The 15,546-nt window shown below is 45.6% G+C and overlaps 1 protein-coding gene across 1 annotated transcript in view; it reads right to left on the bottom strand.

Moving 5' to 3' along the window:
• Positions 1 to 1,908: 1,908 nt before the first annotated feature.
• The window catches only part of LOC141141030 (exportin-5-like), a 60,516-nt gene continuing 46,878 nt past the window's right edge, over positions 1,909 to 15,546 (bottom strand). The window contains exons 22-32 of the mRNA XM_073628689.1: positions 15,416 to 15,512; positions 15,209 to 15,344; positions 13,784 to 13,882; positions 13,126 to 13,151; positions 11,006 to 11,100; positions 10,347 to 10,442; positions 8,796 to 8,881; positions 8,320 to 8,427; positions 6,624 to 6,761; positions 5,993 to 6,154; positions 1,909 to 2,746 (exon numbers count right to left, since the gene is read on the bottom strand). Of these exons, the coding sequence (XP_073484790.1) occupies positions 2,606 to 2,746; positions 5,993 to 6,154; positions 6,624 to 6,761; positions 8,320 to 8,427; positions 8,796 to 8,881; positions 10,347 to 10,442; positions 11,006 to 11,100; positions 13,126 to 13,151; positions 13,784 to 13,882; positions 15,209 to 15,344; positions 15,416 to 15,512 (1,184 nt within the window). The 3' untranslated portion in view covers positions 1,909 to 2,605. The remainder of the gene's footprint in view (positions 2,747 to 5,992; positions 6,155 to 6,623; positions 6,762 to 8,319; positions 8,428 to 8,795; positions 8,882 to 10,346; positions 10,443 to 11,005; positions 11,101 to 13,125; positions 13,152 to 13,783; positions 13,883 to 15,208; positions 15,345 to 15,415; positions 15,513 to 15,546) is intronic.

The raw sequence follows: 15,546 nt of genomic DNA, 5'->3' as shown, positions 1-15,546 counted from the left end.
AGTGCCCACCGGTTCAGCCTGTCAGTGCTGTCTCATCAGCGCACATCAGTAAAAGAGAAAAATTACTTAATTACAAAATTTACTGACAGAAACAAAGGAAACATTTATTTTTTTCACATTTTTTGGTCTTTCTTTTTTTTTTTTAGTAAAAAAAAAAAAACCCAGCAGTGATTAAATACCACCAAGAGAAATCTCTATTTGTGTGAAGAAAATGATAAAAATATAAACTGGGTACAGTGTAGCATGACCGCGCAATTGTCATTCAAAGTGCGACAGCGCTGAAAGCTGAAAAATGGCCTGGGCAGGAAGGGGGTGTAAGTGCCTGGTAGGCAAGTGGTTAAAGTGGAGTTCCACCCACTTTTACAACTCTTCAGCACCCCTCACTAAACTGTGCACTGTAAACGAATTGGATATTTTAAAAAAATTTTTCTCAGCACTTACTGTAGATCTGCTGTATTCATTTTTCACTTCCTCCTCCCTGGCCGCGGCCCATCGCATCATTTCCTGTTTGCAATGCCTTCTGGGAAGGGGCGGCAACTTCCTCTGACACTGCCGTTGCTATGGAAACCTGACCTGAAACCTATTACACTGCTTGTGCTGCACTGAGCATGTGCGAGATCTGCAAGGATGAGATCCAGGAAGAAATACAGTCTGGCTTCAGATGGCCACACTTAAGATGGCCACGGCCTGCTGTAAGTTTATAAAATAACAAACTACTGCTATAAACTAACAAAACAGACCTTAGTTTACAGACTAACTTTACTAGAATACATGTATTATAGGGGTATTTTTATTTAAAAAGAATAATTTCGTCCGGAACACCACTTTAACTCTCTTTATTAGGAATATGAAAAACAAAATTACATCACTTTTCGACATAGTCACCTTCCTTTGCAATGTATTTTTCCCAACTTTTTAATGCCATCAGCCAAACTCCTCCCGCCCTTTCCAACAAAAATATAAAAGTGAGGAAATTTTTTGAAGGCCCCTTGTATATTGGATTTATTTATTTTTTATACTACTAATGGAGGTGATCAGCAACTTATAATGGTACTGCTATAGTGTGGCTGACAAACAGACACTAACTGGCACTGACATCACCAGTGACATTATTACAGTGATCAGTGATAATACTATACACTGTCAATGTACTAATGACACTGGCTGGAAAGGGGTTAACTTCTAGGGCGATCAAGGGGTTAAATGTGTGCATGACCAGTGACCACACTACAGTTTTTTTTTTTTTTTTTAAACGTGCTGACAGCTCTGGTCGGGTGCCGCTGTACTAAACATGTGAGGTTAGTTCAGCGATCTCCCCCCCACTGAGCTATTGTGTTCTGACACGGGGACACCCCCCGCCAAAACACTCCGATCAGCACTCTCTGCCACTGGATGCTGGTTTTCCAGCATGCACGTCTGACAGAAGCCAGCCAGGCCCACATACACGGGCAGAATGTCTGCGGGTATTTTTTGTATCGGCAAATGTCTCCCGACATTCTGCCCGTGTGTACGAGGCTTAACAATGTGTAATGCGTGTACTGTGTGTTGCTTTTACTAGGCAATGTGCCGGGAGAATAATAAAAAAAAAAGCCACATTACTGCTGTCTGTAGCGAGCCCTGTCTTGTTTACATACACATGGCACTCTGTCATTCGCTCGTCCGATCGGTGGGTTTCTAGCCTTAAAATTATTGTCCGTCACCCGCTGATCAGCTTGTGCTGTAGCGAATGGCAGCACAGCCTGTGTGTGCGCTCACGCACCCCTCCCCCTCCCCGTAAATGCCAAATCATGTACATGTACGTGATTTGGCACAGCGGGGCCGCCCTGCCGCATTATAAGTGCGGTGGGTGGTTCTGAAGTGGTTATGCAAGTCATACCAGATACAGAATACAAAGAAACGCACACCGTGTACCAAACATCCATTTATTTTCATCCAAATACAAGAGGGTGGTTCGGGGCTTCTGCTCATAATTATTTTTAAAAATTGAACTGTCCACAAGAAAATAAATAGAACGGTCATGATTGGGGATGCCGGAGTGACTCCACGAGAACTAAAAAAAATAAAACTTCCAATACTGAAGTCTGCCTGCTGCCCAACTGATGCGCCAGGTCAACGGTAAAAGATCATGGAAACCATAATTAGAAATGGTAGGAATTTCATCTCCTGTAAATTAATTTAAAAAAGTTTGGTCGTGAAATAAATAGCTCCTCCCACTGTAGGAAGCTGAACCCCAGAGGTGTTTTGGTTGGTAGTCGCAGAGATAGTTTTTTTTTTTTATCACTCGTCGTTTCTAAGAACACAAACACAAGACGCTGCTGCTGCTGGCATCACACAGTCTCAGCCCCGACGGATTCTCCTACATCGGTCTGTCATCGCCGGAGTCTCAGATGAGGGAACTGACTAGCGCCGGGGGCAATGGGCGCTGGCAGGGAATGTCTATATAGTTCATTATACATCAGACCCCCATAGGGGGAGAAGAGATGACGAAGCTGCAGGCGGGTTGGAAACCAGCGTGCTCTTCTCTGTAGTGACCCCGTGTCCATAGACGCAGGAATGTGGTCGGAAGAATCCCTCCAGCAGGTCCAGGGAACCCGAGAGCCAGAGATCACTGTTGAAATAGTGCCGGAAGAGCTTCTGGACAGCCTCCGAGAATGGAGTCTTCCAAGTCCGGGCGAGGTTTCTTCTGAAATAACGAGGGAAGGTTCCGGATGTGAACGGCTTTCCGAAATTGCTCTCCAAGAGGTTTCTAAAATGAGAAGAGGAATGCTGTTACACAAGGGGACGTGAACCGTGGGGGTGGAGACAGCCATTCACCAATCAGAAACACAATGGGTGGAGATATCAATTAAGAGAAGTTTATGAACGTAGAATTCCAGCCTGAAATTAGTCTTAAAAATGTTCCATCCTAACACCTATGCTAGCCAACCTATGTAAGAAGGATGTATTGTATTATACTTACCTATTTTAAGCCAGCTCTGGTCACGTGATCCGACTCCCCTGTGTCAGCTGCAGGGGAGAGAGGAGAAGGCGCCAACGACAGCTAGACATGGAAACCTATGGGTGATTACACTGCTCCTGGAATTATTTGCCATTATTGGGCGCTCTGTTCTCTCCCCTGCAGCTTTCACATCACGTTACTGGACTGGAGCAGGCTGAAAATAGTATATACATCACAGCACCCTGCCTGAGGTATATGAAAGAACACATGCCCGGTAACCCTTTAGACATGTGCAATTCGTTTAGTTACGAATTTATGCAAGTATTCAAAATTTTGAAAATTCGAAAATCCAAAAATAAGAATGAAAACCCGAAAATTCTAAAAACCGAAAATCTTAACAAATAACTTATTATTAAATATTAAATTATAGGTATTGGGATTTCCTTTCAAACTTGGCTGTTAGTGAACGCAACGAATACAAGTTACGAATTATCCAAAATAATTAATGCCGTATCTAAACAAACGGAATGGAACAAAATAATAAATAATATGTTTTTATTATTATTTTGTTACATTCCATTTGTTTAGATACGGCATTAGTTATTATGGATAATATGTATCTAAACGAATGGAACGTAACAAATTAATAACAACAAAAAAGTATTTTTTATTAATATTTTGTTCGGCTACATTTGTTTAGATGCGGCATTTGTTATTTCGGATAATTTGTAACTTCAGATAAATTCGTATTTGTTACGTTTAACAACAGCCAAAATTGAAAGGAAATTCCAATACCATATTTAAGAGTTAGTGATAGTTTAACCCTTTCATGACTAAGCCTATTTTTGAAATTTGGTGTTTACAAGTTAAAATCCATATTTTTTGCTAGAAAATTACTTAGAACCCCCAAACATTATATATATTTTTTTAGCAGAGAATCTAGAGAATAAAATGGAGATTGTTGCAATATTTTATATCACACGGTATTTGTGCAGTGGTGTTTTAAACGCAAATTTTTGGAAAAGGGACATTTCCACGAATTTTAAAAAATCCAAACAGTAAAGTTACCCCAATTTTTTTTGTATAATGTGAAAGATGTTATGCCGAGTAAATAGATACCAAACATGTCAGGCTTTATAATTACACGCACTCGTGGAATGGCGACAAACTATGGTAGCTATGAATTTCCATAGGCAACGCTTTAAATTTTTTTTTTTACGGTTACCAGGTTAGAGTTACAGAGGAGTTCTAGGGCTAGAATTATTGCTCTCGCTCTGACGATCGCGGCGATACCTCACATGTGTTATTTGAACACCGTTTACATATGCGTGCGCAACTTCCGTATGCGTTTTCTTCGCTGCGCGAGCTCGCGGGGAAGGGGGCTCTTTAAAAAAATTTTTTTTTTTTTTTTATATTTATTTTTATACTTAAAAATCGTGTTTAAAAAAAAAAAAAAATGTTTTTTTTTTACTTTTATTGCTGTCACAAGGAATGTAAACATCCCTTGTGACAGTAATAGGTGGTGACAGGTACTCTTTATGGAGAGATCGGGGGTCTAAAAGACCCCCCATCCCTCCTTTACACTTCAAAGTATTCAGATCGCCGAAAACGGCGATTCTGAACACTGTATATTTTTTAAAATTCGGCGCCATTGGCAGCCGAGTAAACGGGAAGTGACGTCATGACGTCGCTTCCGCGTTTACATTGAGAAGGCTGGAACGAAGCCGCCCACAGCTTCGTTCCAGCCCGCCCACAGCTTCGTTCCAGCCCGCCCCCAGACGCCGGAGTCAGACGATTGGACACCGGGCCGCCCGATCGCACGGGAGGCCCGGTAAGAGCGGCGGGAGATGTCCCCTCCCGCTCCTCCGGTATAACAGCCGAGCGGCTTTTAGCCGCATCGGTTGTTATATACGGGTAGCTGATCGCCCGCTCTGAACAACGGTACCGGGATGATGCCTGCAGCTGCGGGCATCATCCCGGTATAACCCCCGAAAGCCGAGTATGCAGATGTGCGTACGGTCGGCGGGAAGGGGTTAAGTTAATTTTTTCGAATTTTTGGATTTTTGAATTTCCGAAAAAAAAAGAAAAACGAACAAATTTTTCGGCAGTGCACGTCTAGTGTGCAACCCTGCTAGACACTGGGTCCTGCAGACTGTAGCTGTGCATTATATATGCACATAATGCTAAAGAACAACAGTACAGGCACGGTGTTAGTTCACTTTTACATTTCTTTCTGTAAAGCTGAACTAACCCTTAAAAGCGGAGTTCCACCCATTTTTTTTAACCTGCAAGCATTCCCATGCCCATCCGCAATGCTATTGTAATTTTTTTATACCTTTTTTATGTTTATTTCTTGCAGCCCTTCTGGTCTGGCCGCCTAGGCGATTACGTCACAAGGCGATTCCCACTGACTGCTGGAATATTAGAGCCAGCTATCCCAGGTAATCACCTATTGCTGTAATCGGCACCGTGCAGTGACATTACTGGCGCAGGCGTGAGGTCAAGAGGTGCATGCTGGGTAGCCAGCTGCACGGAAATCCTGGAAATCAAAGACTAGAGAGCTTCAGATGCCCACAACCACAATGGACCCTGCCTGCTTCCGAGATCAGGTAGGATTTAAACAATTTAAAACAAACAAGAAGGAAAATGTTACTCACTGTATCGAAATGTCAACGTAAAAGGAGGAACAATGGGGAACATTAAAAAAAAAAAAAAAAAAAAAAAAAAAAAAAAAGATTTGGGGACTGGAACTCCACTTTAAGCTTATACAAAAGGTATCCCATATTCCTACTGTTGTGGAAGAGCTGCACAGAAAAGAGAGAAGAGCTGGGATTTCAATTTCCCAGACTGCTGGACCGGCTAACAGGTGCCCTGACAGCTCAGAATCTCCGGAAATAAGTAAAGCAATGACCAGGGAGGAGCGGGATGGATGGAGAGGGTGTAAAATGTTAGTTCACCTTTACATTTTTTCTGTATAGGTGATCTAACCTTTTAAAGCTTATACAAAAAGGTATCCCATATTCCCACCCCAGAACCTTCCTCATCTCTGCTTACCCCTATGCACCCAGAGATGAGCCGGCGGAATTGATCTTTCCTCTTCTTCTCTGAAGCTTTCTGTCCCGGGGACAGAAGTTTGGTATCAAACTGCTGCAAGGAGTCCAGTTGAACCTCTGGGACTTGTTCCATCACCAGCCGCAGCTCTGGGAACCGTGGACGCTAGTAAAAAAAAGAAAGTCTGAGTAAGCAATTACATATCACATCTAATAATTATATCTATACAGTAGAACCTCGGATTACGAGTATAATTCGTTCCAGAAGCAAGCTTGTAATCCAAAGCACTCGTATATCAAAGCATGTTTTCCCCATAGGAATCAATGGAAACTCAGATAATTCGTTCCAGTGGCACTGCTAGTTTATGCAGTACTGCATGTGGCCAGAGGTGGGGGGGGGCCGGAGACGCTCGGATCCTCTCTCGGGAACCGAATGTCTCCGAGCTTCTCTGATGCCCCCACACCTCTGGCCACATGCAGTACTGCACACCCCAGAGGCTTGAATCCTGCTCGTCTTGCGAGACAACACTCGCAAATTGAGTCAGTATTTAAAAAAAAAAACAGCACGTATTGCAAAACGCTTGAAAACCCTCGTTACTCGCAATCCAAGATTTCGGAGTCACTGTGATTCTTACCAGAGCTTCATACACCTGGAACGCCAGGTTACCCAGGGAGTGATTACAGGCTTCGTGCTGGCCGTGTGTCTGAAGACCGTGCAGAATATTTGTAAAGAAACAAAGAGCGGCTTCTGAGGGCAGAGAACCGGAAATCACCTACAGGAGACAGTGATCAACGTCAGCAACACATACCGTACTATGCAGCTAAGAGGAGCAAGAAGATGGATATAGAGAAGAGGAAGAAAAGCACACAAAAGAGGAAGAAGAAAAGGATGGGAGATGGAGACCACAATATCTTTATAATGAGTATGATAGAAAGGAGGAACCCCAGAGTCACACTAAAGACTCGGTCGTACACACAATAAAGCCTCATACACAGGATCGGACTTTATACAAACTTTCCCATGGATTTCTGTACAAAGGGCGTTGGCCGTGAACTTGTTAAGCGTACACACGGCAGGACTTAAGGCAACAAACACAAACGTAGTGACGTTTCAACATACTGACGACACTTCAAAAGAGGACGTTCAATTCTCCGGCGCCACCCTTTGGTCAACTTCTGTATTGTTGTGTGATCTTTTGCATTGGTTCTGAGCATGCGTGTTTGTACTAAAGTCTGATGGTTTTGTGTACACACGATCGGACTTGCCGACGTCAGACTTTTGTTGCCACCAAGTTTGTCTGTTCGCACAGCCAACATTTGTCCGATGAATACCGAAAAAGTTTGTCCGGTGGAGCGTACACACCGTCGGATGTTGCCTTAAAACAGCTAATTTGCATGTTTGTTGTGAAAAAGTCCGATCGTGTGTATGGGCCTTTAGACTATCGGGCGAACATTTTCGTCCAAAGAATTTTCGTACGGTTTTCGTACACAACTTTCGACAGCCGATTCCAAATTTCTGGACAAAAATTCCCGAAGGGACAACGAACGATCTTCGTTTAACGTATAACATTTTCGTACACCCAATTTTCTGATAGTGTGTACCCCACTTAAGGGACCATTCAAACGTTGTTGGGGGGAGGTGCTGAGCCACATTTTTTCATCACCCTCAGTCGCCGCCCCAACCCCCCCGCCCCAGTATAAGCTGTAAGTAAAAAAAAAACACAACAGCTGGGGTGTACCCATGCCGTGGCCATGATGCTCTGTTTTGAGGACATGGCAGGAATTATAACCCTTGTCACATTTGGTGGGTACCACAGTCTGCTGAATACCACCCATGCAAGTAAATGGAGCTACGTTGCAACTGCCCCATAATTGAGTGCAATGCATGTGGTTGTGTCGCCGCGGCATTTACAAGGTTGAAACAAGCGGTGAGGGTAAGTGGTAATCCTTGCAGCAGATAAAAAAAAAAAAAAGAGCCCTTAAAGTGATTGCAAATGTAAGAATGCAGCCAATGAGGAGAGAAATGGGGCAGGGGCAGGCCGCGGCTCCTTGTATAAATGGACATAGGGAGCTGTTGCTTGGCTTGGGTGCCCTCATAGCAAGCTGCTTGCTGTGGGGGGCACTTAACAGGAGGGAGGGGCCAGGAGAGCCAAAGAGGGACCAGAGAAGAGGAGGATCGGGGCTGCTCTGTGCAAAACCAACTGCACAGGGCAGTTAAGTATAACAGGTTTGTTATTTTTAACTACATTTGGAAGAGAAGAGCGTGTCAGAGTCCAGTAAATAAGCCGCAACTTGGGAACAAGTCTCAAGGATCCTGAGGGCTCTCCATACCTGTTTTAGCAGGGGCCAGCACAGCTGAGTAGCGGCTTTGTGACAGGCCGGTGTGTCCATCCAAACAAGTGGGCTGAAGGCACTGATCAGTAAAGGGGAGGACACCTCCTGAAAAACAAAATTTGAACACAATTCATGAATGACATTTTGCTCCAGTTCCTAGACCCAACCTTACATTTATGTATACACTTGAAGATTCATTCCTACTCTCCTGCAAACTTGAACAACAATCTCCTCAATATTCACTATTACAATCATACAATCACCACCACCCAAAGCAAACCACCTCTTCCAATCTAATCCAATCAGAGCACCCTCTGACAGCCCCACACATCCAATCATCATCCAGTGACCGTGTACACCGATGTATGCTGGCCTGTTGTCACCCGCCACCTTTGTCCTATTAGACTGTTACAGATTCAGCTCGGGGTACCCAGAAATTAAACTGCCGTCTGCCCACCTGGATCAGCACTCACCTCACTTGACATAAGAAACATCCCAAGTTCGGTCAACTCCAGAGACCCCGGTAATGGTACTTCAAGGCTCATCATCTCCTCATCAGCTAGAGAGCATAAAATACAATATAAAAATTAAATACTGTATAAGGAAAATACAAGAGGGGCGTCTAACACTGGGGTGAAAAAACAACCTCAGGTCATTGCTATAGTTTTCCCCAACATCTGTTTTTTTAAACAAACATGTTTTACCCGTTTTGAACAGAGCAGCCCTGATCCTTCCCTTCTCGCGTCCAACGCCGGAACTCCTGGCTCCTCCCCTTCTGCAAGGTGCCACCAGAGCAAGCTGCACCCAAGTAGGTGAGCTCCTGAGCCACGGCTCAGGCTCGGCCCCACCCCCTCCTGATTGGCTCACTGGATGTTCCAATGGCTCCCGCTGCTGCCAAAAGCCAATCAGGAGTGCGAGTCCATGGAGAGGCAAGGCTGCCGGATCGCTTTCAGGGGCCCCCGGGTAGTGCCACCCCCAATATTTCCCAGGCTCTCCTGTCCTTCCTATCTGTGAGCCCAGGAAATATGGGTCATAAAACCTTGCATGATTGTGGCAAAAACCCCAGCTGACAAAGGACAAGGTCCAAAACACACAGAGGACAGGATATACTCTAAGATCACAGTATAACATTACCCCAGGCTGCAGCTGTCGGCCCAACCTCGGGGCAGGCTGCCGGCCCAACCTCGGGGCAGGCTGCCGGCCCAACCTCGGGGCAGGCTGCCGGCCTGTGCCAGAAAGATGCAAAATGAGGAAACAAAGGAGAATGAAAAAAAAAAAAAAAGAAGGCATGCTGGTAGTGGGAGGAGTTATTCCAGACTGGCCTACAGTTTTTTTAATTTGCTAGGAAGAAAAAAATTAAAAGGTTTTAGACTGTGTCCCTTAATGGAACACAGAAAGAAAATGGTTTTGGGTCAATTTTTTTTTTTACTTTACTCTCGTTTTAGGTTTTATACAAGTCTTTGTTTTAGAAAAAAACAAACAAAAAAAAACAAACATTTAATATACAACAAGAGACTCCCGAAGCACTATGGGTTAGCTCACTGTTTTTCAACTTCAGTTCTCAAGGCGCCCCAACAAGTCATGTTTTCAGGCCATTATTTTGCACAGGCGATTTGATCAGTTTCACTGCCTTAGTAATTACCACAGCCGTTTCATCTGAGGGGAAACCCTGAAAACATGATCTGTTGTGGCCCCTTGAGGACTGGAGTTGAGAAACACTGGATTAGCTAACGCAGCAAAACTGCAGACACAAATTGCTATGAGGCTCAATTTGTCTGATTAAAATGTTGGACTGAGCCGCCTGATAAGGAGTCACTGCTGGTAGGACTCATTTAGCCTCCTATCAGCACAGCTCAAACCGAATCATGCTACTGACGCAAGGAGGTCTAAACATCATCTGCTGGCTAGATAAAACACTACACAATCATTTTGTAATCCTGACCATAATAATGAAAAAACATATGTTTACAGTCACTATACAAGCTCTTCAGAAATAAATTATGGTATTAATTCTGTGTTCTTACCCTCTGCTTCAGCCTGATTCACACCACGCAGTCCGTCCACCTCTGCTTTGTTGTTTGTGCTTTGCTCACTGGTCTTCTTGGCCACGCAGCAAGTAGCTGGAATCATACAGAAAACAGGGGAAGAGGAACTTGTTAATAAACAGTGTCATACAGAGAACACTAGAGGAGTGACACTTTAACTACTTCCCCCGGGGGGGGGGCACAGCGTGATCGGCAGTGCTGTGTGTTGCTCTGACACACCGCATCTCCGATCGTGGTAAAGAGCCTATGACGTAGGCTCTTAAAGACATGATCAGCTGTGACCAATCACAGTGGTAACCAGGACGTGCTGGTAAATGGCTTTCCTCGGTTCACGCTGAAAACAAAAACTTTGTTTTTGTTTTAAAAAATGTTGTTTTTTTTAGTTTAACAAAAAATAAAAAAACCCAGTGGTGATTTAATACCACCAAAAGAAAGCTCTATTTGTGGGAAGAAAATGATAAAAAAATTTAGTTTGGGTACAGTGTAACATGACCGCCCGATTGTCATTCAAAGTGTGACAGCGCTGAAAGCTGAAAATTTGCCTGGGCACGAAGTGGTGTCATACACACATGGAAAGAGAGAGGTTTTAACAACTTCACTAGTTCTAATTTGGTTACTTTAAGTATCTAAGAACTTACCAAGCAGATCCACCATATCTCTTGTTAGCAGCCGTGCCAGCTCAATTTCTAGGATCTCTGATGATTCCGTGTTCACTTCTCCATAATCTTCTCCACTGCTCAAAGACAAACCATTACCCCCTCAGCTAAATATGATGACCGTTTAAAGACAACATGCCCACTGCAACAGTTCACCTCGGCCTAAGCCAAGAATCTAGCACTAGCCCTGCAGAGGACTCCAGAGTCCAAATATCAGCTTCTACAGTTAGAGAAGCGAGCTGTAGTACTGAGCTCCATAGGTCCTCCGTCCATTCTTCTTCATCATTCTTTTCCATCCATTTGTCTCCACCTTTCGCCTCCATTCATATCTTCCCCTACGCCCACTGGTCTCCATCTCTCTCCTTCGCCCACTGGTCTCCATCTCTCTCCTTCGCCCACTGGTCTCCATCTCTCTCCTTCGCCCACTGGTCTCCATCTCTCTCCTTCGCCCACTGGTCTCCATCTCTCTCCTTCGCCCACTGGTCTCCATCTCTCTCCTTCGCCCACTGGTCTCCATCTCTCTCCTTCGCCCACTGGTCTCCATCTCTCTCCTTCGCCCACTGGTCTCCATCTCTCTCCTTCGCCCACTGGTCTCCATCTCTCTCCTTCGCCCACTGGTCTCCATCTCTCTCCTTCGCCCACTGGTCTCCATCTCTCTCCTTCGCCCACTGGTCTCCACCTCTCTCCTTCGCCCACTAGTCTCCACCTCTCTCCTTCGCCCACTAGTCTCCACCTCTCTCCTTCGCCCACTAGTCTCCACCTCTCTCCTTCGCCCACTAGTCTCCACCTCTCTCCTTCGCCCACTAGTCTCCACCTCTCTCCTTCGCCCACTAGTCTCCACCTCTCTCCTTCGCCCACTAGTCTCCACCTCTCTCCTTCGCCCACTAGTCTCCACCTCTCTCCTTCGCCCACTAGTCTCCACCTCTCTCCTTCGCCCACTAGTCTCCACCTCTCTCCTTCGCCCACTAGTCTCCACCTCTCTCCTTCGCCCACTAGTCTCCACCTCTCTCCTTCGCCCACTAGTCTCCACCTCTCTCCTTCGCCCACTAGTCTCCACCTCTCTCCTTCGCCCACTAGTCTCCACCTCTCTCCTTCGCCCACTAGTCTCCACCTCTCTCCTTCGCCCACTAGTCTCCACCTCTCTCCTTCGCCCACTAGTCTCCACCTCTCTCCTTCGCCCACTAGTCTCCACCTCTCTCCTTCGCCCACTAGTCTCCACCTCTCTCCTTCGCCCACTAGTCTCCTTCGCCCATTAGCCTCCGTCTCTCTCCTTCACCCATTAGCCTCCGTCTCTCTCCTTCACCCATTAGCCTCCGTCTCTCTCCTTCACCCATTAGCCTCCGTCTCTCTCCTTCACCCATTAGCCTCCGTCTCTCTCCTTCACCCATTAGCCTCCGTCTCTCTCCTTCACCCATTAGCCTCCGTCTCTCTCCTTCACCCATTAGCCTCCGTCTCTCTCCTTCACCCATTAGCCTCCGTCTCTCTCCTTCACCCATTAGCCTCCGTCTCTCTCCTTCACCCATTAGCCTCCGTCTCTCTCCTTCACCCATTAGCCTCCGTCTCTCTCCTTCACCCATTAGCCTCCGTCTCTCTCCTTCACCCATTAGCCTCCGTCTCTCTCCTTCACCCATTAGCCTCCGTCTCTCTCCTTCACCCATTAGCCTCCGTCTCTCTCCTTCACCCATTAGCCTCCGTCTCTCTCCTTCACCCATTAGTCTCCATCACCCTCCGTTCCTCTCCATCACCCTCCTCCAACCCATTTTTCTATTCCAACCTTTCCTTCTTTCTAACCCTCACCTCAGTCTGCCTGTCCATATTTTGTCTCCTCCCATCTTTTCTTTCCATCCATCCTTCCATTATATTCCATAACCTGCCTTTCTCCATCACCAGTACTTCATCAATCTTCCTCCTCCACACTCCATTCGTTATCTCTCTATCCATCCATCTTGCTCCGCGCATCTTTCCGTCCCTCTCACTGATACATTCATTTCTTCCCATCATCCACCCCTCCTTTCTTCCTCTCCCTCCATCATCCATCCATCTCCTACATTGTTCCATTAATCCTCCTCCCCCTGACCCATTCCCCTTCTATGTGTACTTACCTTGTCAACCATTTCTGTGACAATCTCTGGAAGAGACAAAGGAGAAGATCATCAAAAACTAGGACAGTTTTTTAGTCAATAAATTTACATTTTTTCAAGTTTACAAGTTCAAAAATCGATATTTTATATGAACTACAATGTGGAAAAACATTTTTCAAAAATATTTATTGCAGAAAGAACCTAAGTCACAGTTTGCAAAGCATGCTGAACTTTCCTAGCTTCCCAATGAGAGCCCAAGATGCCTGCGTAAGCTGCAAATCTCTGCAGTATTCATTGCTACTACAGTCACGCCAGCAGTTATCCGAGTCCTGTGCTGAGCGGCTGCCCTTTTACATATTAACCACAGTGGGTCACCCTTTTGGCACCGCTTCTCCCTGTCCAATCAAGGAATGTCTTGTATTCACTGAAAAAAAAACAGAAAAAAAAACAAAAAAAAAACACAAGGCTTTCTCTGAATGGTGGCAGTGCTGAGCAAGTGACCCCTCCCATAGTTACTATACAGGAGGATGGCTGCTTGACACATGACCTCGGAAAAACGATGCCATCACTACTCCAGTGATTTGCAGCTTACCCAGGCATCTGTTCAGCAATTCTTCAGTGGTGTTGACATGCTGAAGAGGTCACAGCGACAGGAAAGAAACCAAGGGAGTTTTCTTACCTGGTTCATGAAGGTCAGCAGTGGACCCATGATGGGACATAGAAGGCTCTCGTACCTCTCTGGAGGACAGGACAGGATAAATGGCTTCATAAACATACGTACAGATAAGGATATTAAGGAAAGATAGGTGACCATATATTGGCAGACACCACGCCCCAATACTAATGCTTCTACGTCATTCAGAGCCTACTCACCCCACGCTGGCATTTTTTGCTGTGCCATTACCCCCACCCCCATAGACCTCCTCCTCCCCTCTATGCTACCTATATTCACACCTCTATACTCCTCCTCCCCCTCTGTCTTCTACATCACCACTCTTTATCATCTATATCACCCCTCTAAAAACCTTTTCACCCCTCTTGTACCATCTGTATTACCCCTCTATAATCTTGAATCCCCTGGCGCTGATGACATCACATCTTAGTTGGAGTGCACCCAGCGGAAGCTCAGGGCTTTTGGATGTCTATGCAGGGAAGGCTTTTATAGGTAAATAACATGCATACAGTATGGTAAAATGCACATTATAATCTAATGGGAAGAGTGTTGTTGAAATGGATGGTCTAGTGACAGTCTTTTAACACTTGACTTCCAGGCCTTTTTCTGACACTTGTTTTTTTGGTGGGTTTTGCAATTTTATAAGACCCCAAAACACCAATTTTTTTTTTTTTAAATGCTTTAGATTTTTTTAAATGGTGCCATTGACATTCAGGTAAACTGGAAGTGATATCATGTCATCGCTTCCGGGTTACTATAGCAGAGAGCTGGTCCCGGCTTTGTTTGGCTGTCTGGCCATCTGGCGGATCCGTCAAGCTGGTCGATTGGGTCTCCCGATGGGATAGCCCCAGCAAGCCGCAAAAGGCAGTGGTGGGGGGTTGGGCGATGACATCCCCTCTCGCTGCATGTAAAAATTCCAGCGGCTAGTTAGGTGCTAGGATTGCCTTTACAAGAGAGCCGACCACCACCTTTAAAAAAAATGGTACTGGGGTGATGACGGTACCGGGGTTATGGACCTTGCCTTGTGCACTGGTCCAAATCATTTGGTGGAGGGGGGATTAGTTCCAGTGAAGGGAACGTTTAAGGCGTCAGCATATCAAGATATTTTGGACAATTTTATGCTCCTAACTTTGTGGGAACAGTTTGGGGATGGCCCCTTTCTGTTCCAACATGACTGCGCATCAGTGCACAAAGCAAGGTCCATAAAAGACATGGATGAGCGAGTTTGGGGTGGAGGATCTTGACTGGCCTGCACAGAGTCCTGACCTCAACCCAATAGCACACCTCTGGGATGAATTAGAGCAGAGATTGCGGACCAGACCTTCTCATCCAACATCAGTGTCTGACCTCACAAATGCACTTCCTACAATATAAGTGCTAAACATCAGGACCAAATGCCATCCCCCATTCTCCCCAGCATTGAAGGATATGCAGCATGGCTCGCAGACGGTAGTCGGGAACATTGCTGAGATTGCAGAAGGCCGAATTAACCAGGCGAGTGGCCAGGTCTGGAATAGAATAAAAGTCCTGCAACATGGCTGGTCCAAGGTTTCCCATAACCTGGCAACTAGAATGAGAGATTAATGAGAACTCCGACATTAGGAACAGAACATGTAGCTGGGGCAGAGCATTACTCACCAGCTGTCATACATGGAGCAGAAGAAGCCCTGCATCCTCTCCTCTGCGCTTCGATACACGGGGACATCGTACGTGTCCATGACAGGCTGTATCAACCCTACAAGTGGAATACAACATCAGGGAGTGGAAAG

This window comes from Aquarana catesbeiana, linkage group LG04 (genome assembly GCF_042186555.1).
Source record: "Aquarana catesbeiana isolate 2022-GZ linkage group LG04, ASM4218655v1, whole genome shotgun sequence".
In the NCBI taxonomy this organism is placed as follows: Eukaryota; Metazoa; Chordata; class Amphibia; order Anura; family Ranidae; genus Aquarana; species Aquarana catesbeiana.
This window is presented reverse-complemented; position numbering and strand designations above follow the sequence as displayed.